Source organism: Symphodus melops (genome assembly GCF_947650265.1).
Source record: "Symphodus melops genome assembly, chromosome: 18".
NCBI classification, from domain to species: domain Eukaryota; kingdom Metazoa; phylum Chordata; class Actinopteri; order Labriformes; family Labridae; genus Symphodus; species Symphodus melops.
Genome location: NC_136708.1, coordinates 22,583,146 through 22,608,481, shown reverse-complemented (window position 1 = coordinate 22,608,481; position 25,336 = coordinate 22,583,146). Strand labels below are relative to the sequence as shown.

Below are 25,336 nucleotides of genomic sequence, written 5' to 3'. Positions count from 1 at the left end.
TCAGCTGAACATCCCCACTCTCAATGTATTTATGAAATAAAAACAAAAAAGAAAGGGCCACAATTTAAATGATTTAATTTAAGTCTTTCTTTAATTTCACAATTTCAGCTTAGTTGAGTTTAAGATTGGACTTTAGTTGTCTTCATTTTTCTTTTCCATTTTCACACAGCGCTGTGAAGACAAAGAAACAGGATTTAGTTCATCACACGTCTCCATTGGATTATTTATTCAGACAGGTTTGAAGGTCACTCACTGTCCTTGGGGTCATAGATGAAGTCTGGTTCTCCTGTGAAACCAAGACACCTGGCCTGCTTCATGGCCTCTACCAGTTCATGGTGCTTGATGTGATCATTTTTAGCTGGAAACAGAAATGTAAAATAATCAAGGTGAAGAAATGTTCCACATGTTAAAGACGTTATGATCTCTCCTGTTGTTCCTACCCATCAGGTAAAACGCCCGATAGCTTTCCACCTCTGCGATGGTTGCTGGCTCAGTGATGTTCATGATGTGGATTAAATTATTGTTGGTCCTGCTGTCGACGGCGTAGAGCAGACAGTCTTCACAGGTGGGCAGGGAATGGTACGTGCAGGTGAAGCGGGATTCTTAATGGGAAAAAACAAAACCATTTCATCTGAGGCAGACGTTCTTTAGCTTAATCCTAGACTCCACCTGCTGCCCTTTTAAATAACATTCATCCTCTGCCTGTAGTTCCTTCATGTCCATGTTTTGTGCGCTCCACCACCACCACAGTCTGGACTACGTGTTATTTATTCTGTTGACGCTCAGAACTCACGTTCTCCAAAGAGACATTGTCTTACAGGTTTATTTGGTGTTTAGTTGTTTTTATACAGCGTTTATAAGCTCCAGGATTGTAACAAATCAGCAGACTTACTGTCGGTCATTGCAGAGTTGGAATGAATGGTGACAGGGTGTGCTCCGTACTTGCAATATGTCGGACTGGGGAAAAATAAAAGGACAAGAGATCGGCTCAGACATGTCATTGAGAGGTGGAAGACAACATGTAGAAAAAACCTTGATCAGGACTGGAGCACATAAACAATTAGTGTGACATAGAAGGTGCCTACTGTTAACTTATGCAACAAAACCCTGATATAACAGGAGTGATTAGAATCAATGTACTATTTTGTAATTCTAATGCAGAGTGTATTTGTTGAAAATTTCAGATTCCTTTCATGGTAGTGATGCTGAACGTGTTACCTCAGCTACAGATTAAAAAGGATTTATTATTCCAGAGGTCTAAAACGGGATATTAGTGTAGCAGTGGATGGAATGATGAGTCAGCAGGAAGTTGAATATACACAAGATGTAACCATCTTTTGCTCATGTGTTTGAGGTGACCTCTGTCCTCTAATGTTTGCTTATTTAAAATGATGTGTAACATAGTTGTACAGCTGATGATGCACTGATTAATACTCACTGCCTGATCCCGATCTCCTGAATAAACTCCTTGTCATTGGCTGATGTCTTGACAAAGTCAATCCACTGGCTCTTGGTTGTCTTGAACAACTCTCTGTGTGGCTCACTAGTGATCCAACCCATGATGAAGATCCACCTCCCGTAACTCTGCAGACAAACGTAAAGTCAAAGAGATGGACACAGATCTCTGGAGTTAGTGTCAACAGAGCTGAATGATGAATGGAATATGCATTTTCAGGAAATAGTTCTGAGTATCAAACGTTTAAAAATCATTCAAACCAGTCCAACACTCTTGTAAAGGTTTGCAGGATATTTTACAGAGCAAGTGATCTGTGTAGTGATTTCAGCTTCAGTCTTGTAAAGGCAAAAGTACCAATAAAGGTAAAACAAATCCTCCATGACCAGAAGACTTTTCTAAAAAAGTTGTGGAATATTTTTTTTGAATGCTAATCGAAAGAAAGAGAGAAGGCAACTGTAAGGAGGTTTTCACAAAGATGCTCAAAATCATTCATGCTAATGCTAAGCTAAAGACCCAGGAGAAACGCAGAGAGGAGGCTTACCGGTTCAAAAGTCGGAAGAGGTGTAATCAGAGGTCTGCACTCCTCAACAGTCTGAGTGGAGAAAGAGAGAAGAGCAAGAAGGTTTTAACAAAGATGCTCAAATCATTCATGCTAATGCTAAGCTAAAGACCCAGGAGAAACGCAGAGAGGAGGCTTACCGGTTCAAAAGTCTGAATAGGTGTCATCAGAGGTCTGAAAGCAGAGCAGCTCAGAAACAACCCGGCAACCAGGAGAAGACCGCTGAGCCACAGATTCATGATGCTACAGAGGGTTAGCTTCAGCTGATCACTCAAAAAGAAATATCAAGCTGAATGACTGATCCTCACAGAACCGCTCGGCTTTTATTGAAGCAGCTTCTGGCAGAACTTCAAATGTCCTGCGTGGCTTTTTGGACTCTTCATATTAGGGGAATTAAATAAATGTTGTCACTTGTTGTCCTTGGAGTTGAGCAGACAATATTTGAATTCAACCTCCAAGTCTCCCTACAGTTCAGGACAGGACACTTCAGTTTGCACGTCAAACATTACAGATGTATTGACCTGCCCTTAGCTGCCCCTAAACACAAATACACAGAGAGCAAAATTAAATAAAACCTTCACCATGAACTCTGTCATGGTCAGGTTACAAAAGGTAACAGACAACAGGTAACTTATCCAAGTAAGCTCCATCAAGCTTCTCATTAGCAGCCAACTAAAGCCTGGCCCAAACTAAAACTAAATATAAAGAATTTCTCATTCTATTCTGATTTGTTTTGGTTTTACCAAAAATCTAATTGTTACAATGGAAAAATGTTTTGGATGTAAGAGAATCATACACGTGTTCAGGCTTTTCTGTCTATTTCCATAAAATGTCTGTGCTTTTCAGTCAGTGGTTTAAGAGTGTAAGTCAGAGTTGGGTGAGCCATATTTAATCCAAATAGTCTCACCGTTCTGACACGAAGGTGAACCTTGAGGTGTCTTTCACCTGATGACACTAAACCGTTGTATTTTCCATAACAACAAATGTAACAGGCCCATGCTCTGATGTCTTGCAGTCGATATAGTTGTTGTCTCATTTCCTGACTTCATGCAGATATGTGGAAATTTGAACTTCATTATCAGGAGGTTTCAAAGACAACTAAATGTTCAACAGCATCCTACAAGCGGCTCCTGGGGGAACATTTCTCAGTCCCCACGAAGTCCTGACATGTCGAGCTGTGGTCCTCATCTGCTCTAGTCTCCGGACACACCACCAATTCCTCAATGCAAACTCCTCACATTTTTCAACAATCAGATTCATTTAATAAAAAAATGGGCAGTCTGTTGCTCAGGCGATACAAAGCATGTGATAGACCAAAGAGATGGAACCAAACAAACATTCACACTCTACAGAGTTTGGGAAACTGGGTTTGTTTTATTTCAGGCACACATTCACTACCCACTGAAAACTTAAGAATACTTAAAGAAGTTGTTTCTGTTACCTTTTTTAACCCGAACATGACAGAGTCCAAGCTGAAAGTTTGCTGCATGTCCACAGTACATAATCTCTGTGTATTTGTGTTTTGGGGTGACTCAGGTCAACACAATCTGTAATGTTTGATGTGCAAACTGGACTGTTCTGTGTTTTCAGGACTTCTAAGGACACTTCACTTTACACATCTAGAATCTCCTCTTCAAGCAACTGGAGACAAGGTCTTCTAAAAACTGTTATGAAGAGTCCAAAAAGCCAGGACTCTTGGATCTCGGCCATGAGCAGCCTCTATAAAGGTTGAGTGGCTCAGTGAGGCTCAATCATTCAGCTTCATCGGAGCCTTTCTTCCACTCAAGCTAACCCTCCGTAGCATCATGAATCTGTGGCTCAGCGGTCTTCTCCTGGTTGCCGGGTTGTTTCTGAGCAGCTCGGCTCAAACTGTTGATGAATGCAGACCTCTGATCACACCTCTTCCAACTTTTGTACCGGTAAGCCTCCTCTACTTTCTTTCACGATAGCATTAGCATGAATGAGTTTTAGCAGCTCTTTAGATATCTTCTCTGTTTTGCATAATGCTGATTGCAGAAAAAACCTGGTATCAAAAGGCTAGGCTGGTTTAAAACATGAATATAGGATTTGAATAATGAGCTGCAATGTGACAATCTTGATCCAACATTTGACCCACAGTGGTCCGTCTGATAAAGGCTGGTACCTTACTGACTTCATGTTTGTCTGCAGAGTTACGGGAGGTGGATCTTCATCATGGGTTGGATCACTAGTAATCCACACAGAGAGTTGTTCAAGACAACCAAGAGCCAGTGGGTTGACTTCATTCAGTCATCACCAGACCACAAGGAATTTGTTCAGGATATCGGGATCAGGCAGTGAGTATGAGCAGTGCTAATATATCACATATATTGATTTAAGTGAGCGAACACAGAGAAAAGAATCCCCCTAAAACACTTTAAACAAACCTTTGTGTCTGTAGTCTACTCCGTGCTTAAATTAGGGTGGTTGCCTGAAAGGCAAACCACACTACTACTATTGCTAATATTATTATTATATCCGTTTTTTGGCACGCTACTCCTCCCACAGCATTTGCACCACACACACGAGGTATCAAAACGAGCGGCTCGGTCATGACATGGGTGCTATTACTTTGTGGAAACCTCGGCCACACGGTTTGGACACAAATCGAGTTTAAGCGACAAAAAATTTGCCCATTCAAAGCAGATGGCAAAAATTCAAATCCTCGAGTGTAACTGACAAAAAGTTCAGGTTAGCAAACATATTTGTAAATCGCCATCCTGAAGTCATTGTTGCTCGCATAGACAAACAAAATCCATCAAAAGAAAGCTCTGAGTGTCCTCTCACTCTAACTGATGTCCAGAATTTCACAGTTTTTACTCATGTTTTAAAATTGCCACTGTGGTCTGAGTCTGAATGATAATAATTAAATACATCAAAACGTGCGCCTATTTGTTCTGTCGCTCACAGTCCAAACGGATCGGTGATATCATGTTTAGTTTTGAAGATATTTGAGGTTTTGCGAGCAGTGGTAAGCCCATTCAAATACATTGATGGAATGTTCTGGCAGATCAAAGCTGAGTGTCAACCAATCAGTGAGCAGCTTATCAGAGTTAGTGTTTAGAGTGGGACAGAGTTCTGTCTCAGCTGTTAGATGGCACCATTCTTACTGCTGTCCCACACACACACACACACACACACACACACACACACACACACAGAAACTCAACCACCGTCACAATTTATGCAGGAATTGTCTAGTTATATATACTGTATATGCTGATATACTACTCCATGTTTAATTTATTATATATACTATATATCATTATATATACTGTATATGCTGATATACTACATGTTTAATTTATTATATATACTATATATCATTATATATACTGTATATGCTGATATACTACTCCATGCTTAATTTATTATATATACTATATATCATTATATATACTGTATATGCTGATATACTACTCCATGCTTAATTTATTATATATACTATATATCATTATATATACTGTATATGCTGATATACTACATGTTTAATTTATTATATATACTATATATCATTATATATACTGTATATGCTGATATACTACATGTTTAATTTATTATATATACTATATATCATTATATATACTGTATATGCTGATATACTACATGTTTAATTCCTAATCTTTACAAGTGGATGAACTGCTATTCAGAACAGATGCATCCTTTAATGCAGATCATTTGACCTTTTCCTACTCTGGGTCAGCAACTACTCACATGGAGATTTCCATCCAAGCATGACATGGATGCTGCTTCAAATTCAGAGTTGTTTCTTGAAACAGCAGGTGAAATAAGACCAGTGGCCTTATAGATCCAGTCTTTGAAGAGACAGTATGTCCTAGAGTTCAACCAGGGCTAAAGACGAGGAGCCCATAACAACATGGCACTACTATTATTTTGGAAATGATAAAATATTGAAAGCAAACAGGTGTTGACTTGATGGCTTCATGCATGCTCTCGTGCTAGAAGACTGAGGCGTAAGCTAACTGCTCACTAGGACAACGTCATTATGATAAGAACACAGTTGTTGAAAGATAGATTTTTACATTTGTTGGTTGAGGACTGACTCGTTTTTGTTCCTGCTAATTCTCCTGCTGTTTGTTATAAGTATGCACATCCTGTGTTTCACTCACTTTGGACTGTTTCAGTCCTAAACAGGTTTTTAATTTGATGTATTTCCTCCTCCAGTGACACGTCTGAACTTGTCTTTGCTTCTTCTTTTTTCCCAGTCCAACATATTGCAAGTATGGATCCCACCCTGTTACTATTCATTCCAACCTCGCAGCAACTGACAGTAAGTCACCAGGGCTCTCATGTATAAAACAGCGTGTAGAGTCCTGACTAAAGATAGACGTACTCACAAAATAATTCAGATACATGAACACACACCTGCATGCAGTGTACTCTACTGACACATTCTGCACTTCCTGTCCGTGTCTCCAATCTCCCATGCCTCCTAAATGTACGTACGCCTTGTTTGTTCACCTGTGAGCACATGTTACTGTCAGGTTTGTTTTTCTAGATCACAAACACTCGTCTTCTGTGTTTAAACGTATCCACCTTCATTTGAGTCAGTGGAACAATGTCCGCTTCACATGTCAATGGTTTGTGTTTTCTTTTTTCTCTATCAGAGTCCAACTTCACCTGCACGTACCATTCCCTGCCCACCTGTGAGGGATGTCTGCTCTACACCGTCGACAGCAGGACCAACAATAATTTAATCCACATCATGAACATTGATGAGCCAAAAACCATCGCAGAGGTGGAAAGCTATCGGGCGTTTTACCTGATGGGTAGGAACAACAGGAGAGATCATAACGTCTTTAACATGTGGAACATTTCTTCACCTTGATTATTTTACATTTCTGTTTCCAGCTAAAAAAGATCACATCAAGCACCATGAACTGGTACATGCCATGAAGCAGGCCAGGTGTCTTGGTTTCACAGGAGAACCAGACTTCATCTATGACCCCAAGGACAGTGAGTGACCTTCAAACCTGTCTGAATAAATAATCCAATGGAGACGTGTGATGAACTAAATCCTGTTTCTTTGTCTTCACAGCGCTGTGTGAAAAAGGAAAAGATCGTTGAGACGAAGATGACTGATGTCCTCTCTTTAATTCAACTAAACTGAAATTGTGGAAGTAAAGAGTTGAGATTTGAAACATTAAAGCTGTGGTCTTTGTTTTGTTCCAATCTAATAAATACACTTCGGCCCGACACACTTTCACGATAATATGACATTTATAAAGGCTCTTCAAGTTCTCAAAGACACTGTACATTCATTCAATGTAGAAACATCTAAACGACATCAATTCCTTACCAATAGATTTCTTCACAAAATTGTTCAGAAAGGTTTATTCTCAAACGTATAAAACTGATTTAAATCCAAATCCTGGAACACAATCCCTGAGAGCGGCTCAAAGTCGAAGTACCTGGAACCTTACTGCTGAAAAATGGAAAAAGTGAGCTTGTGATGGGTCAAATTAGGGGCTCTTTATGATCCTGAATCCATGCATTCTTGAGAGGGGGCTTGAAGGGCCGTCTCCTCAGTCTGCTTCGGACACCTCCGCGTTTCCCTCTTTTTCTTGGCTGTAGCTCGGGAGGAATAGCTACCGCCGGCTTGATGTTACATAGCGGTGAGCTACGGTGGAGCAGGAGTTCGTCACGGCCATAGGTGAGTAAGCCATTGATGGTGCCGGGTTCCGTCACAGTAACGATGAGTGGTTCACTGCGGGTATTGTTTCTGATCATGATAGTTACCCGATCCCGATAACAGACATATACTGGTGGACACTAAACACTGATGAACACAACAAGATGTGGACAGGTGTGACGCGCAGCCAAGCACAGGTACATTGGTGTTGTTGCAGCAGAGTATGTGCCAATCCAATTGAACACATTGAATATAAGCAGAAAGAGGCCTATTATTCTATCAGTAGCTTTATGTGTTGATTGTGATATCTTGAATACTAGTTACAAAATACTGCACCACCTTTATCACATGTCTTAGGGGTCCAGGTCTGAGATGAAAGTGATGGTTCAGTTTGCTGCTTCCTACAGAGGATAACACACACAGACATCACCTGACTTTATTAAATGTTGAGTGTCCACTCAGTCCTACAGTTTATACATGGAGATTACACATGTTCTGCTTCTAGCCTTTCTTACAATAAATTACTAAAATAGAGACAGTGGGGGTCCTTGGTCTCTATCACAGTTATCTTGGGGGTCCAAAGCTGACATTTCATCCTCATCAAAACAGTTCTAAGTTATACCTTCACAATTTAGCTTAGACTGTGACCATCCAACCTGAGCAAGTGAAAAAAACAAAACAAAAACAAAAAATACAAAATTTACAAGGATCTCTCCAAAAACCTCAAAACACAAACTATTTTTACATCCATGGGACTCCAGCGCCCCCTACAGGTATACCACTAACTTATTAAAAACAGGCTTTTTGGATGGGTGTGTATGTGACTTCCTGTGACTTAGCAGTCAGGCTCTAGTATGAACTGCAGGATTTTACACTTCAGAATCGACTTCATTCTTTTAAAACTGGAGGTTGCTGCTTAAATAGAGCAGGTGTTTTACACTTACTGCCAAATGAAACATATCTGAACAAATCTGTTCCCCAAAATGTCAGCTTTGGACCCCCAAGGTAACTGTGCTACAGAGCGTGGACCCCCACTGTCTCTATTTAGGGTGGTTGCCACACTATTACTATTAACTTGTAACTAGACAATTTGCTTTTCCCTGCAGCAAATGCGTGTGAATGCTTCCTGCTGAAATGTTGCACAAAACACTGCTGAACACTGCTTAATGAAGACGAATTAGCAGAAGTAGAAGAAGAATTAGTAGAAGATGAAGAAAAAGTGAAAACAGTAATAAATTTGGACAAGAAGTAGAAGAAGTAAAAGTATCTGTAGAAGAACAAGAAATAGTGATAGAAGACGAACATGTAGTAAAAGAAGAAGTAGAAGCAGAAAATGAAGTAAAAGCAGAAGAATCAAGAAGTAAATGAAAAAGTAAAGCATTTACAGTATGAAGTTCAATGCATGTGTGTGCGTGTGGGGGTGTGTGGGTGTTTGTGTGTGTAACTGTAATCAAGAGTAACTGCAGTCAGCTGGCAGCCTAGACTGAGAAAAAGGGGGAAACGTCTCCGTATTGAGTTCTAATTTTAAGGGGAAAAATGAAGAGTTGGTGGCTGAATGATGATTTTATGAGCAAGGGGACATGTAGCTGAACGCGTTGATGTAAGAACTTTGTCAAGTTAGCTTCTCTTTAGACAAGTTTCGTTTAATTTTAACATTCTTGCAGATGGAGAGTTTTTTTTCGTAATTATCCTGCCGTGTGAACCAGGCTTAACTGACGTCCAGAATTTCACAGTTTTCACTCATGTTTTAAAATCGCCACTTTCCCAGTCTGAATGTTAGATGAAAATAAATGATATTCCATATGTTTGAGGTTTTGCGAGCAGTGGTAAGCCCATTCAAATACATTGATGGAATGTTCTGGCAGATCAAAGGCAAAGCTGAATGTCAACCAATCAGTGAGCAGCAGGGACACAGTTCTGTCTGTTAGCTGAGTGCAGTTAAACACGAGACAGTCAGACCCCTGCAGTCCCACACACGCACACATGGCAACCACCCTCACAATTTCTGCAGGAATTGTCTAGTTTAATAATTTATTGTAAGAAAGGCTAGAAGCAGAACATATGTAATCTCCATGTATAAACTGTAGGACAGAGTGGACACTCAACATTTAATAAAGTCAGGTGATGTCAGTGTGTTGTAGGAAGCAGCAAACAGAACCATCACTTTGATCTCAGACCTGGACCCTTAAGACATGTGAGAATGTGGTGCAGTATTTTTAAATAGTATTCAAGATATTAAAATCAACACATAAAGCTACTGTAAATTTACATGTAAAAGTGGGCGTGGCCATGTTTCCACAACGGAGTGTTTTTTTTGTATTTCAAATGTTTGAAATGGATTCAGGATCATAAAGAGCCCCTAGTTTGACCCATAGACTGTAAAAATAATGGACGGGACAAGTTCTGCGGTGGAGTGAAGGTTTTATTTTTAGAGCCCCCCCTACTGACTGGCTGCAGTATAGGTCATAAACCCCGCCTCCTCAATGATAACAGACGGGATGTGGGTCAAACTGTAAAGTTAAAATACTTGTCACATAATTTTTTTCCAGACCTAAACTCTGCTGTGATCATTAGATATTATCACCCTACATGGTGTTCAAGTGCTCATTTTCAAGTGTGTTTTAAACAAGTTATTTGAGGTTAAAAAACGGGATTTTACGTCATACATGGCGATGATTGACAGCCGTGGATCTTCAATCAATCAATCAATCAAAGTTTATTTCTAGAGCACATTTAAAACAACCTTGGTTGACCAAAGTGCTGTACAGGCAGAAGTCACACTATAAAAACGACAATAAAAACAATTAAAATACAATAAATAGGAAAGTGAAATAAAAAGATGTCAAGCTCAGTTTGTGTTAAAAGCCAGAGCAAAGAGGTGGGTTTTAAGCAGTGATTTAAAGTTTTCAATGGTTGGAGCAGTTCTTATGTTAACAGGTATGGCGTTCCAAAGAGAGGGAGCAGCCACAGCAAAGGCTCTGTCACCTCGGGTTTTCTGCCGGCACCTCGGAACATCTAGCAGCATCAGATTAGATGATCGCATCGCTGTGACAGGAGCTCAGACACATATTGAGGCGCCAGCGCATTTAGAGATTTAAAAACAAGCAATAACATCTTAAACTGGATCCTAAAAACAACTGGAAGCCAGTGAAGAGAGGCCAGGACAGGTGTGATGTGATCATAATGTCTCTTTCCTGTTAAAAGACGTGCCGCCGCATTTTGAACAAGCTGCAGGCGGCGAAGCAAGCACTGATCCACACACATAATACAAAGAATTACAATAGTCCAAGTGAGAGGTTATGAACATGTGGATCACTCTTTCAAATTCCTTTGGGGGCAGATAGGCTTTAACTTTTGCCAAGAGACGCAACTGGAAGAAACTTGTCTTCACAACAGAGCTGATCTGTTCATTAAATTGAAAACAGATTTTTTACAGAGGGGCTGTTGTAGGAGGCTAAGGGACCAAGGACACTATCAACCCCATCAAGCAAGTGAGATTTCCCAAACATGATAATTTTTGTTTTATTTTTGTTTAGAGTCAGGAAGTTTAATTCCATCCAGGACTTGACATCTTTCAGGCAGTTCAGCATGTCATTCCAGGAGGAGGCTGTATTAGTTTTTAAAGGAAGATAGACTTGCAAGTCGTCTGCAAAGCAATGAAAAGAAATGTTGTAGGTTTTATAATAATAATACATTTTACTTTCCAAGCACTCAAGGAGGCTTTACATTGGATTAAAAACACAATACAAATAATAAAAAAACAGACAAGTAACAAAAGGAAGTGAAATTACAGTGAATAAGTAGATTGGAACAGATGAGTTTTGAGTCTTGATTTGAACTGTGGTAAAGAATCGATGTTACGGATATTTGATGGGGGAGAATTCCAGAGTTGGGGAGCAGAGCTTTCAGCCGCTCTGCTCCCCATGGTGCTGAGGCGGGCGGAGGGCATAGAGAGGTGGAGGGAGGAGGAAGACCTGAGGGAGCGAGATGGGGTGGTAATGTGGAGGAGATCAGACAGATGGGGGGGGGGGGGGGGGGGTCTTTGAGAACTTGAAAAGCCTTTATAAATGTCATATTATCGTAAAAGTGTGTCGGGCCGAAGTGTATTTATTAGATTGGAATAAAACAAAGACCACAGCTTTAATGTTTCAAATCTCAACTCTTTACTTCCACAATTTCAGCTTAGTTGAGTTAAAGATTGGACTTTAGTTGTCTTCATTTTTCTTTTCCTTTTTCACACAGCGCTGTGAAGACAAAGAAACAGGATTTAGTTCATCACACGTCTCCATTGGATTATTTATTCAGACAGGTTTGAAGGTCACTCACTGTCCTTGGGGTCATAGATGAAGTCTGGTTCTCCTGTGAAACCAAGACACCTGGCCTGATTCATGGCATGTACCAGTTCATGATGCTTGATGTGATCTTTTTTAGCTGGAAACAGAAATGTAAAATAATCAAGGTGAAGAAATGTTCCACATGTTAAAGACGTTATGATCTCTCCTGTTGTTCCTACCCATCAGGTAAAACGCCCGATAGTTTTCCACCTCTGCGATGGTTGCTGGCTCAGTGATGTTCATGATGTGGATTAAATTATTGTTGGTCCTGCTGTCGACGGCGTAGAGCAGACAGTCTTCACAGGTGGGCAGGGAATGGTACGTGCAGGTGAAGCGGGATTCTTAATGGGAAAAAACAAAACCATTTCATCTGAGGCAGACGTTCTTTAGCTTAATCCTAGACTCCACCTGCTGCCCTTTTAAATAACATTCATCCTCTGCCTGTAGTTCCTTCATGTCCATGTTTTGTGCGCTCCACCACCACCACAGTCTGGACTACGTGTTATTTATTCTGTTGACGCTCAGAACTCACGTTCTCCAAAGAGACATTGTCTTACAGGTTTATTTGGTGTTAAGTAACAAATCAGCAGACTTACTGTCGGTCATTGCAGAGTTGGAATGAATGGTGACAGGGTGTGCTCCGTACTTGCAATGTGTCGGACTGGGGAAAAATAAAAGGACAAGAGATCGGCTCAGACATGTCATTGAGAGGTGGAAGACAACATGTAGAAAAAACCTACATAGTTGTACAGCTGATGATGCACTGATTAATACTCACTGCCTGATCCCGATCTCCTGAATAAACTCCTTGTCATTGGCTGATGTCTTGACAAAGTCAATCCACTGGCTCTTGGTTGTCTTGAACAACTCTCTGTGTGGCTCACTAGTGATCCAACCCATGATGAAGATCCACCTCCCGTAACTCTGCAGACAAACGTAAAGTCAAAGAGATGGACACAGATCTCTGGAGTTAGTGTCAACAGAGCTGAATGATGAATGGAATATGCATTTTCAGGAAATAGTTCTGAGTATCAAACGTTTAAAAATCATTCAAACCAGTCCAACACTCTTGTAAAGGTTTGCAGGATATTTTACAGAGCAAGTGATCTGTGTAGTGATTTCAGCTTCAGACTCGTAAAGGCAAAAGTACCAATAAAGGTAAAACAAATCCTCCATGACCAGAAGACTGAAAAGTTGTGGAATATTTTTTTGAATGCTAATCGAAAGAAAGAGAAAAGGCAACTGTAAGGAGGTTTTCACAAAGATGCTCAAAATCATTCATGCTAATGCTAAGCTAAAGACCCAGGAGAAACGCAGAGAGGAGGCTTACCGGTTCAAAAGTCTGAAGAGGTGTAATCAGAGGTCTGCACTCCTCAACAGTCTGAGTGGAGAAAGAAAGAGAGAAGAGCAAGAAGGTTTTAACAAAGATGCTCAAATCATTCATGCTAATGCTAAGCTAAAGACCCAGTAGAAACGCAGAGAGGAGGCTTACCGGTTCAAAAGTCTGAATAGGTGTCATCAGAGGTCTGAAAGCAGAGCAGCTCAGAAACAACCCGGCAACCAGGAGAAGACCGCTGAGCCACAGATTCATGATGCTACAGAGGGTTAGCTTCAGCTGATCACTCAAAAAGAAATATCAAGCTGAATGACTGATCCTCACAGAACCGCTCGGCTTTTATTGAAGCAGCTTCTGGCAGAACTTCAAATGTCCTGCGTGGCTTTTTGGACTCTTCATATTAGGGGAATTAAATAAATGTTGTTACTTGTTGTCCTTGGAGTTGAGCAGACAATATTTGACTTCAACCTTCAAGTCTCCCTACAGTTCAGGGCAGGACACTTCAGTTTGCACGTCAAACATTACAGATGTATTGATTAGTGTCCCCAAAACACAAATACACAGAGAGCAAAATTAAATAAAACCTTCACCATGAACTCTGTCATGGTCAGGTTACAAAAGGTAACAGACAAAAGGTTTTGCACAACATCTTTGATTTCAATGAAGAGGAAAACATGGCTGCATTTTACGTGTGTTTAATTTCATATCACTGGTGAAGCTCATCAGAACAATGACATAATAGCAGTATATATATAACCCACCCCCAAGTCAATCAGAGTTCATTGAGAACTTATCCAAGTAAGCTCCATCAAGCTTCTCATTAGCAGCCAACTAAAGCCTGGCCCAAACTAAAACTAAATATAAAGAATTTCTCATTCTATTCTGATTTGTTTTGGTTTTACCAAAAATCTAATTGTTACAATGGAAAAATGTTTTGGATGTAAGAGAATCATACACGTGTTCAGGCTTTTCTGTCTATTTCCATAAAATGTCTGTGCTTTTCAGTCAGTGGTTTAAGAGTGTAAGTCAGAGTTGGGTGAGCCATATTTAATCCAAATAGTATCATCGTTCTGACACGAGGGTGAACCTTGAGGTGTTTTTCACCTGATGACACTAAACCGTTGTATTTTCCATTACAACAAATGTAACAGGCCCATTCTCTGATGTCTTGCAGTCGATATAGTTGTTGTCTCATTTCCTGACTTCATGCAGATATGTGGAAATTTGAACTTCATTATCAGGAGGTTTCAAAGACAACTAAATGTTCAACAGCATCCTACAAGCGGCTCCTGAGGGAACATTTCTCAGTCCCCACGAAGCCCTGACATGTCGAGCTGTGGTCCTCATCTGCTCTAGTCTCCGGACACACCACCAATTCCTCAATGCAAACTCCTCACATTTTTCAACAATCACTTCTCACCTGTGCGCTGACGCGAGTGGCCGCACATTCAGTAGCTCCGTCCCTGTCGTACTCGTCTTGATATGTTATTCGTTTGTTTTGGCTCTGTGCCAACTTCTACTTTTATAGTTTTTATAGGACACTTTCAGTGTAAAACTTTATGTATCCTATGGATACTTTTTCGTGTTTTCATGGAAATAGCAGCGGAAAACTTTCTTATTCAAGGGAGAAGCTGCTCTCACTCCGGACAGCGGGACAAGCCGGCATCGTTCAACCGATACCTGAGGAGCTGAGGCGGCGGTACAGAGGCTGTCGAGCCGGCGCTAAGCTAAAGGCTAGGCTAGCGGCTAAGCGATGGAAGTACAAGCCCTCAGTTCCGGTGATAGTGATGGGGAACGTAAACTGTCAAACCAACAAGACAGATGAGCTGGCTGCTCTCGTGAGGAACAACCAGACATTTAGAGAGTGCAGTTTAATGTGCCTCACAGAAACCTGGCTGACTCAAAACACCCTGGACGCTAACGTGGATCTACCGGGCTTCACTACAGTGAGAGCGGACAGAGACACGAAACGTAGCGGCAAACGGAAAGGAGGAGGAATCGCGCTGTTTATTAACACATGTTACTGTGAAGGAGGCAACGTGCAGCAAAGACATCAAGCTGCTGGCGGAAGGTCTCCGTCCTTACTACATGCCCAGGGAGTTCTCCCACGCCATTGTTGTTGTTGTTTACATTCCTCCGCGAGCACACGTTGAGACTGCGTGTGACGTCATCCACTCTAACATCACGAGATTACAAACACTGCACCCTGATGCTTTCATTGCCATCTCAGGGGACTTTAACCATGTTACATTGAACTCTACACTACCGGACTTTCACCAGTTTGTAAGCTGTCCCACCAGGAAGAACAGGACAATAGACCTCTTGTATGCAAACGTGAAGGACGCCTACACTGGCACCCCCTTACCACCTCTGGGGAAGTCCGATCACAACCTGGTCCTACTCAAGCCACAGTACAAGACAAAGATCCAGAGACAACCGGTAACAACACGCACCTTCAGAAAGTGGTCTCCTGAGGCAGAGGAGGCTCTCAGAGACTGTTTTGAGACCACTGACTGGAGTGCCCTGCAAGAGACTCATGGTGATGACATTGAGGGGGTCACACACTGCACAACTGACTACATGAACTTCTGTATGGACGTTGTGGTTCCCACTAAAACTGTGCGCTGCTTCCCGAACAACAAGCCCTGGATCACCAGCGATGTCAAGGAGATCCTTAACAGGAAGAAAAGGGCATTCAAGGAGGGAGACCAGGCAGAGCTGAAGCGTGTGCAGGGGGAACTCAAGGTCAGACTCCGAGAGGCAAAGGAGGAGTACAGAAGGAAGGTAGAAAAGAAGCTGCAGCAGAACAACATGAGGGAGGTCTGGGAGGGCATGAAAACCATCACAAGCTGCAAGAAGAAAAACAACAACGCAGAAGACGGGGACCCTGAGAGAGCAAACGAGCTCAACTTGTTTTTTAACAGGTTTGACAGCCCCGTCGCTGCAGCCAGTGCCTGTCCCCCCAGCACCCCTCTACACACCCCCTCCCTCCCTCTCACTCCCCCCAACACCTCCACCAGGACAAACACCATCACCAGAGACCAGGTGAGCAAGTAGCTGAAGAGACTCCGTCCCAGGAAGGCAGCCGGCCCGGACAAGGTGTGTCCCAGGATGCTAAAGGCCTGCTCTGCTGAGCTGGGGGAGCCACTTCAGCACGTCTTCAACATGAGCCTGCGGCTCGGGAAGGTTCCTGTGCTCTGGAAGACCTCGTGCCTCACCCCGGTCCCCAAGAAGAAAAACCCCAGTGAGCCAGGCGACTTCAGACCTATCGCTCTGACATCCCACGTTATGAAGACCTTTGAGCAACACCTCAGACCCCAGGTCCAACACGCACAGGATCCCCTGCAGTTTGCATACCAGGCAAAGGTGGGCGTGGACGATGCCATCCTCTATCTTCTACACAGGGCTTACTCTCATCTGGACAAAGGGAGCAGCGTGATGAGAATCATGTTCTTTGATTTCTCAAGCGCCTTCGACACCATCCATCCCCTCCTACTGAGAGACAAGCTGACCGAGATGAGGGTGGACTCGCACCTGGTGAGGTGGATCACGGACTACCTCACAGAGAGACCACAGTACGTCAGACTGAAGGACTGCACATCTGACACTGTGGTCAGCAGCACCGGAGCACCACAGGGGACCATGCTCTCCCCTGTCCTGTTCACCCTGTACACCTCTGACCTCCAGTATAACTCTGAGCTCTGCCACATGCAGAAATACTCGGACGACACTGCGATAGTTGCTTGTGTCAGGGATGGACTGGAGGAGGAGTACAGGAGCCTGATCGAGGACTTTGTGACGTGGTGCAGTGCCAACCATCTGCAGCTAAACACCTCCAAGACCAAGGAGATGGTGGTGGACTTCCGAAGGAACAAACCACATCTAGAACCTGTTTCCATTGGGGGTCGACGTGGAGGTGATCAGGACCTACGGGTATCTGGGGCTGCAACTGGGGTCCTTCAACATCTGCAAAAAGCTGCTGCAGATGTTCTACCAGTCTGTGATGTCCAGCGTCCTCTTCTACGTAGTGGTGTGCTGGGGAGGAAGCTGCAAGAAGAGGGACGCAGCATGTCTGGACAGACTGGTGAGGAGGGTCGGCTCTGTGGTGGGTACAGAGCTGGACTCCATCATGGACAACACACACCACCCTCTGCACAGCACCTTCACCGGGCAGAGGAGCATGTTCAGTGACAGACTGCTGTCACAGTCGTGCTCCACGGACAGACTCAAGAACTCTTTTGTCCCCCTATAGGCCATAAGACTGTACAACACTTCACTGTCACGGCAGGGAAGAAGCACACGGTGAACCCTGGACTCATTTTTCACTTTTTTTCTGACTCCTCATCTGCACTGCTGACCTCAGAGTCAGCCTCCAGGTGGGTGTGTATTGTAACTAATGTCTTATGTCCTGCCTGTCTGTATACTGCTACTGGATGCCTTGAATTTCCCTCGGGATCAATAAAGTATCTATCTATCTCTATCTATCAATCAGATTCATTTAATAAAAAAATGGGCAGTCTGTTGCTCAGGTGATACAAAGCATGTGATAGACCAAAGAGATGGAACCAAACAAACATTCACACTCTACAGAGTTTGGGAAACTGGGTTTGTTTTATTTCAGGCACACATTCACTACCCACTGAAAACTTAAGAATACTTAAAGAAGTTGTTTCTGTTACCTTTTTTAACCCGAACATGACAGAGTCCAAGCTGAAAGTTTGCTGCATGTCCACAGAACATAATCTCTGTGTATTTGTGTTTTGGGGTGACTCAGGTCAACACAGTCTGTAATGTTTGATGTGCAAACTGGACTGTTCTGTGTTTTCAGGACTTCTAAGGACACTTCACTTTACACATCTAGAATCTCCTCTTCAAGCAACTGGAGACAAGGTCTACTAAAAACTGTTATGAAGAGTCCAAAAAGCCAGGACTCTTGGATCTCGGCCATGAGCAGCTTCTATAAAGGTTGAGTGGCTCAGTGAGGCTCAATCATTCAGCTTCATCGGAGCCTTTCTTCCACTCAAGCTAACCCTCCGTAGCATCATGAATCTGTGGCTCAGCGGTCTTCTCCTGGTTGCCGGGTTGTTTCTGAGCAGCTCGGCTCAAACTGTTGATGAATGCAGACCTCTGATCACACCTCTTCCAACTTTTGTACCGGTAAGCCTCCTCTACTTTCTTTCACGATAGCATTAGCATGAATGAGTTTTAGCAGCTCTTTAGATATCTTTTCTGTTTTGCATAATGCTGATTGCAGAAAAAACCTGGTATCAAAAGGCAAGGCTGGTATAAAACATGAATATAGGATTTGAATAATGAGCTGCAATGTGACAATCTTGATCCAACATTTGACCCACAGTGGTCCGTCTGATAAAGGCTGGTACCGTACTGACTTTATGTTTGTCTGCAGAGTTACGGGAAGTGGATCTTCATCATGGGTTGGATCACTAGTAATCCACACAGAGAGTTGTTCAAGACAACCAAGAGCCAGTGGATTGACTTCATTCAGACATCACCAGACCACAAGGAATTTGTTCAGGATATCGGGATCAGGCAGTGAGTATGAGCAGTGCTAATATATCACATATATTGATTTAAGTGAGTGAACACGGAGAAAAGAATCCCCCTAAAACACATTAAACAAACCTTTGTGTCTGTAGTCTACTCCGTGCTTAAATTATTATATATTATATATCATTATATATACTGTATATGCTGATATACTACTCCATGCTTAATTTATTATATATATTATATATCATTATATATACTGTATATGCTGATATACTACTCCATGTTTAATTTATTATATATATTATATATCATTATATATACTGTATATGCTGATATACTACTCCATGTTTAATTTATTATATATACTATATATCATTATATATACTGTATATGCTGATATACTACATGTTTAATTCCTAATCTTTACAAGTGGATGAACTGCTATTCAGAACAGATGCATCCTTTAATGCAGATCATTTGACCTTTTCCTACTCTGGGTCAGTAACTACTCACATGGAGATTTCCATCCAAGCATGACATGGATGCTGCTTCAAATTCAGAGTTGTTTCTTGAAACAGCAGGTGAAATAAGACCAGTGGCCTTATAGATCCAGTCTTTGAAGAGACAGTATGTCCTAGAGTTCAACCAGGGCTAAAGACGAGGAGCCCATAACAACATGGCACTACTATTATTTTTGAAATGATAAAATATTGAAAGCAAACAGGTGTTGACTTGATGGCTTCATGCATGCTCTCGTGCTAGAAGACTGAGGCGTAAGCTAACTGCTCACTAGAACAACTTCATTATGATAAGAACACAGTTGTTGAAAGATAGATTTTTACATTTGTTGGTTGAGGACCGACTCGTTTTTGTTCCTGCTAATTCTCCTGCTGTTTGTTATAAGTATGCACATCCTGTGTTTCACTCACTTTGGACTGTTTCAGTCCTAAACAGGTTTTTAATTTGATGTATTTCCTCCTCCAGTGACACGTCTGAACTTGTCTTTGCTTCTTCTTTTTTCCCAGTCCAACATATTGCAAGTATGGATCCCACCCTGTTACTATTCATTCCAACCTCGCAGCAACTGACAGTAAGTCACCAGGGCTCTCATGTATAAAACAGCGTGTAGAGTCCTGACTAAAGATAGACATACTCACAAAATAATTTAGATACATGAACACACACCTGCATGCAGTGTACTCTACTGACACATTCTGCACTTCCTGTCCGTGTCTCCAATCTCCCATGCCTCCTAAATGTACGTACGCCTGGTTCACAGTTTGTTCACCTGTGAGCACATGTTACTGTCAGGTTTGTTTTTCTAGATCACAAACACTCGTCTTCTGTGTTTAAACGTATCCACCTTCATTTGAGTCAGTGGAACAATGTCCGCTTCACATGTCAATGGTTTGAGTTTTCTTTTTTCTCTATCAGAGTCCAACTTCACCTGCACGTACCATTCCTTGCCCACCTGTGAGGGATGTCTGCTCTACACCGTCGACAGCAGGACCAACAATAATTTAATCCACATCATGAACATTAATGAGCCAAAAACCATCGCAGAGGTGGAAAGCTATCGGGCGTTTTACCTGATGGGTAGGAACAACAGGAGAGATCATAACGTCTTTAACATGTGGAACATTTCTTCACCTTGATTATTTTACATTTCTGTTTCCAGCTAAAAAAGATCACATCAAGCACCATGAACTGGTACATGCCATGAAGCAGGCCAGGTGTCTTGGTTTCACAGGAGAACCAGACTTCATCTATGACCCCAAGGACAGTGAGTGACCTTCAAACCTGTCTGAATAAATAATCCAATGGAGACGTGTGATGAACTAAATCCTGTTTCTTTGTCTTCACAGCGCTGTGTGAAAAAGGAAAAGATCGTTGAGACGAAGATGACTGATGTCCTCTCTTTAATTCAACTAAACTGAAATTGTGGAAGTAAAGAGTTGAGATTTGAAACATTAAAGCTGTGGTCTTTGTTTTGTTCCAATCTAATAAATACACTTCGGCCCGACACACTTTCACGATAATATGACATTTATAAAGGCTTTTCAAGTTCTCAAAGACACTGTACATTCATTCAATGTAGAAACATCTAAATGACATTAATTCCTTACCAATAGATTTCTTCACAAAATTGTTCAGAAAGGTTTATTCTCAAACGTATAAAACTGATTTAAATCCAAATCCTGGAACACAATCCCTGAGAGCGGCTCAAAGTCGAAGTACCTGGAACCTTACTGTTATGATTCTGTTCAGTATAGTGCCCTCCCACTTGTGTATTGTCTGTCTTGCTCCTCCTGGTTCTCACCCCATGTGTCTGGTTGCAATCAGCGGTGGCAGCCCAGCTGTATGTCATCTTCTCATCAACCTCCTGTGTATATATACCTGGTCTCGTCAACCACTCCCTGCCGGATTATTGACTACTCAAAGCGTGCGACAACTGGAACCACCTGCTGCCTGCCTGCTTGCTCTTCATCGAACCCACACTCACCTCCACTGCTACTCACTGAACATTAAAGAACACTGTTTGTTTGTGGAAACCTGTCTCCCACCTTTGTCACATGTCTTTGGGGTCCAGGTCTGAGATGAAAGTGATGGTTCTGTTTGGACTTAGAGACTTAGACTTAGACTAAACTTTATTGATCCTTTGGGATGACTCCCTCAGGAAATTTAGGTTCCAGCAGCATATACAATAATAGTACAAAATAAAGATCAAAAATGTAACACAAAATACAAAAAATGTATTGTAAGAAACAATATACAGAATAATATAGCATCAATAATAGAACACTCTTCCATTGGAAGGAATATACCAGAAATATGCATGGAGGAAGCAAAATATACAAAAAAAGGTTGTGATTATTGTTGCAATTATTGCACTTGGTTGAGATTATTATTGCACATACGAGTGAAAGTGTCCATGTGTTATTGCACAGTGAGGGTAGAAGGAAAGAAAGAAAGAAAGACGCCCGACTCCTACCCCTCTGTCCCGTGTGCTCTGGTCCTCCCCCCCCCAAGTGAGGAGTTGAAGAGCGTGATGGCATGATGGACAAAGGAGTTTTTGAGTCTGTTGGTTCTGCACTTGGGAAGGAGCAGTCTCTCACTGAAACGGCTCCTCTGGTTGCTGATGACAGTGTGCAGAGGGTGGCTGGCATTGTCCATAATATCCAGCAGTTTGTCCAGTGTCCTCTTCTCTGCCACCGTCACCAGAGAGTCCAGCTTCATGCCGACCACAGAGCCGGCCCGCCTGATCAGTTTGTCCAGTCTGGATGTGTGCTGTTTGGATATGCTGCCCCCCCCCAGCATACCGCGGTGTAAAAAAGCACGCTGGAAACCACGGACTGGTAAAACATCCCCAGCAGCTTGCTGCAGATGTTAAAGGACCGCAGTCTCCTTAGGAAGTACATCCTGCTTTGTGTCTTCCCGTACAGGTGGTTGGTGTGTGTTGTCCAGTCCAGTTTATTGTCTAGACACAGCCCGAGGTATTTGTAGGAGCCCACAGCCTCCACTTCAGCTCCCTCTAACAGAAGAGGTTGCATCCTCTGTCTGGACCTCCCAAAGTCAATGACCAGCTCCTTGGTCTTAGAGGTGTTGAGCTGTAGCTGGTTCATGTGGCACCATGCAGCAAAGTCCCGCACCAGTGTCCGGTACTCCTCCTCCCTGCCGTCCCTGATACACCCGACAATGGCTGTGTCGTCAGCGTACTTCTGTATGTGACACAGCTCGGAGTTGTAGCAGAAGTCCGAGGTGTACAGGGTGAAGAGAACAGGGGCCAGCACTGTGCCCTGGGGGGCTCCAGTGCTGCTGACCACAGTGTCAGACGTGATGTCCATCAGCCTGACGTACTGAGGCCTGCACATGAGGTAGTCAGAGATCCAGTTCACTAGGTGGGGATCCACTCCCATCCCACTCAGTTTGTCCCGGAGCAGGGGGGGCTGGATAGTATTGAAAGCACTGGAGAAGTCCAAGAAGAGGATCCTCACAGTGCCGCTTCCCTTATCCAGATGGGAGTGGGCTCGATGTAGCAGGTACAGGATGGCATCCTCCACACCGACACCTGGCTGGTACGCGAACTGCAGGCAGTCCTGGGCGTGTTGTACCTGGGGTCTGAGTAGGCTGAGGAGGAGTCGCTCCAGCGTCTTCATTAGGTGTGAAGTGAGTGCCACCGGTCGGAAGTCATTCAGCTCGCTGGGCCGGAACGATGCATGATGTCTTCCATAGGGTGGGCACTCTCCCTAGCTGCAGGCTAAGGTTGAAGAGCCGTTGTAGTGGTTCCCCCAGTTCAGCAGCGCAGGTCTTCAATAGCCTTGGACACACTTTGTCCGGACCTGCTGCTTTCCTGGGTTGGAGCTTCCTCAGCTGTCCTTTGACCTGGGGCCTTTCTCACTTCTCTTATTTGCACCGAGTGTCCTCCGAGTTGTCTCCTCCACTTGCGTCTTAGTCCCGCCCACCAGAGATGCACGGAGGAAACGAAGCCGAGGAGAGAGGACCGAGGAAATCAGCTTTAAGACACATGAGACGTTGTTTCCTTGACAGCGTCACATGACCTGACATCAGCTGATCACGTTCAGCTGTCAATCAGCCGAACAGCTGTTTATGTCCACACAAACACGCACACACACACACTGTATTATTTCTCATCAAACACACACACTGTATTATTTCTAATCAAACACACACACTGTATTATGTCTCATCAAACACAGTTACAGTGTTTAGTGTCTTTACCTGATAAAAAAAACACCTGAAGAACAACCTGCAGTCTGTTTCAAACCAAAAGGACAGTTTCTACTGACTCAAAGATTTCATTTTGAATTGTCTATAATTATTGATTATTATTAAACAGTTTGGACTGAACCTAGCCTGTATTTAGACAACCAACTCTGTATTTTATAAACAGATATTTATGTGTCAGGATACTGAAAATGATTGATTAGAATCTAAATGATGAAACCAGAAGATAAATAAGTGAGAATATAAAACGGACTAATCTTCATGTCAGACTATTTTTAATCCCAGCTCATCACAGAGCGACTCTTTACAAACTCACTGATGTTCATCATCTGTTTAAATGTCCGACACTCCGTTTCGCGTCTTTTTAATGTCCGTCTTTTCTCCCGTATTAAACTCTGCTCATGTTGAGAAGTTTCACTGAAGTCTGATCCTGTGCAGCGTCCAATCAGTGAGTGATATACGAGAAGGGGGCGTGTCTGTCAGTGAAAAGACTTCCGTGAAGTCGGCTCTCGTGTCTCCTCGGTCATCGCTCCTCGGATCAGCCTCCTCTCTCCTCGATCCTCTCTCCTCCGTTCGCTATTAGAGCTTTGGGACGATCCTCAACATGGCGGCTTTGGAACTACTTCCGGTTCGGCCGAGGACTGAGGACCGAGGAGACTGCAAATAAGCAAAGTGAGACGTACCCCTGGTCTGTGGTAAGATGGGGCGGAGATTGTGTTGAGGAGGGGGGTGTTGTGGTTTCCGGGGGGAGGTGTGCAGAGGGAAGGAGGAGAGATGGCTGTGGTGAGGGTGGGAGAGGGGGGGGCAGGGGCTGGTCGAACCGGTTGAAGAAGTCGTTCAGTTCGTTTGCCCTCTCCATTGTTCCCCCTGCGGCCCTGGTCTTTGTGTTGTGACCTGTAATGGTCCTCACACCTTCCCAGACCTCCCTCATGTTGTTTTCCCTTTTGTTCCACCTTTCTCCTGTAGGTGTCCTTTGCTTCCCTCACACAGCACTTGACCTCTTGCTGTGCTGCCTTCATGGCCTCCCTGTCTCTGCTCCTGAAGGCAGCCTTCTTTTTGTTAAGGACAGCCTTAACGTCCCGCGTTACCTATGGCTTGTTATTAGGGAAACAGCGTACAGTCTTAACAGGGGCAACCACGTCGACGCAGAAGTTCAAGTAATCCGTCACACAGTGTGTCATCCCCTCTATATCCTCACCATGTGGATCCATCAGCACCTCCCAGTCTGTGGTGTTATAACTTTCCATCTCTGGGGACCACCTCCTGATGGATCGGGTTTTAACTGGCAGCTTTTGGACCAGGGGGGTGTAAGATGGCTGTAGGTGAACCAAGTTGTGATCAGACTTTCCTAATGGGGGGAGGGGAGTCCCCCCATTTGCTGCTTCCTACAGAGGATAACACACACAGACATCACCTGACTTTATTAAATGTTGAGTGCACACTCAGTCCTACAGTTTATACATGGAGATTATACATGTTCTGCTTCTAGCCTTTCTTACAATAATTTACTAAAATAGAGACAGTGGGGGTCCTTGGTCTCTATCACAGTTATCTTGGGGGTCCAAAGCTGACATTTCTGGGAACCTCTGCTCTACATCTTCATCAATACAGTTCTAAGTTATACCTTCACAATTTAGCTTAGACTGTGACCATCCAACCTGAGCAAGTGAAAAAATCAAAAAATACAAAATTTACAAGGATCTCTCCAAAAACCTCAAAACAC

The 25,336-nt window shown here is 43.0% G+C and overlaps 4 protein-coding genes across 5 annotated transcripts; 2 read left to right on the top strand and 2 right to left on the bottom strand.

The window, feature by feature from the left end:
- Positions 1-58: 58 nt before the first annotated feature.
- Positions 59-2,311, bottom strand: LOC306839552 (uncharacterized protein). Of its 2 annotated transcripts, XM_079368307.1 has the most exons (7): positions 2,156-2,311; positions 1,998-2,048; positions 1,439-1,584; positions 893-957; positions 441-602; positions 254-358; positions 59-171 (listed from the first exon to the last, which is right to left on the bottom strand). In XM_079368307.1, exons 1-7 carry the CDS (start codon positions 2,252-2,254, stop codon positions 143-145), a joined length of 657 nt encoding a protein of 218 aa, XP_079224433.1. In that variant the 5' UTR covers positions 2,255-2,311; the 3' UTR covers positions 59-142. The 2 variants fall into 2 exon arrangements, with proteins under 2 accessions (XP_079224433.1, XP_079224434.1); XM_079368308.1 differs by lacking the exon at positions 1,998-2,048 and having other exon boundaries at positions 2,156-2,269.
- A 1,505-nt stretch (positions 2,312-3,816) lies between these two features.
- LOC306839370 (uncharacterized protein) lies at positions 3,817-7,202 on the top strand. Its single transcript, XM_079368023.1, has 6 exons — positions 3,817-3,934; positions 4,185-4,330; positions 6,260-6,324; positions 6,662-6,823; positions 6,906-7,010; positions 7,093-7,202. Exons 1-6 carry the CDS (start codon positions 3,821-3,823, stop codon positions 7,119-7,121), a joined length of 621 nt encoding a protein of 206 aa, XP_079224149.1. The 5' UTR covers positions 3,817-3,820; the 3' UTR covers positions 7,122-7,202.
- A 4,623-nt stretch (positions 7,203-11,825) lies between these two features.
- Positions 11,826-13,674, bottom strand: LOC306839773 (uncharacterized protein). The gene is made up of 7 exons (XM_079368656.1): positions 13,513-13,674; positions 13,351-13,401; positions 12,799-12,944; positions 12,617-12,681; positions 12,200-12,361; positions 12,013-12,117; positions 11,826-11,930 (listed from the first exon to the last, which is right to left on the bottom strand). Exons 1-7 carry the CDS (start codon positions 13,609-13,611, stop codon positions 11,902-11,904), a joined length of 657 nt encoding a protein of 218 aa, XP_079224782.1. The 5' UTR covers positions 13,612-13,674; the 3' UTR covers positions 11,826-11,901.
- A 4,613-nt stretch (positions 13,675-18,287) lies between these two features.
- On the top strand, positions 18,288-20,842 carry LOC306839372 (uncharacterized protein). Its single transcript, XM_079368025.1, has 6 exons — positions 18,288-18,513; positions 18,764-18,909; positions 19,893-19,957; positions 20,302-20,463; positions 20,546-20,650; positions 20,733-20,842. Exons 1-6 carry the CDS (start codon positions 18,400-18,402, stop codon positions 20,759-20,761), a joined length of 621 nt encoding a protein of 206 aa, XP_079224151.1. The 5' UTR covers positions 18,288-18,399; the 3' UTR covers positions 20,762-20,842.
- Positions 20,843-25,336: the final 4,494 nt, after the last annotated feature.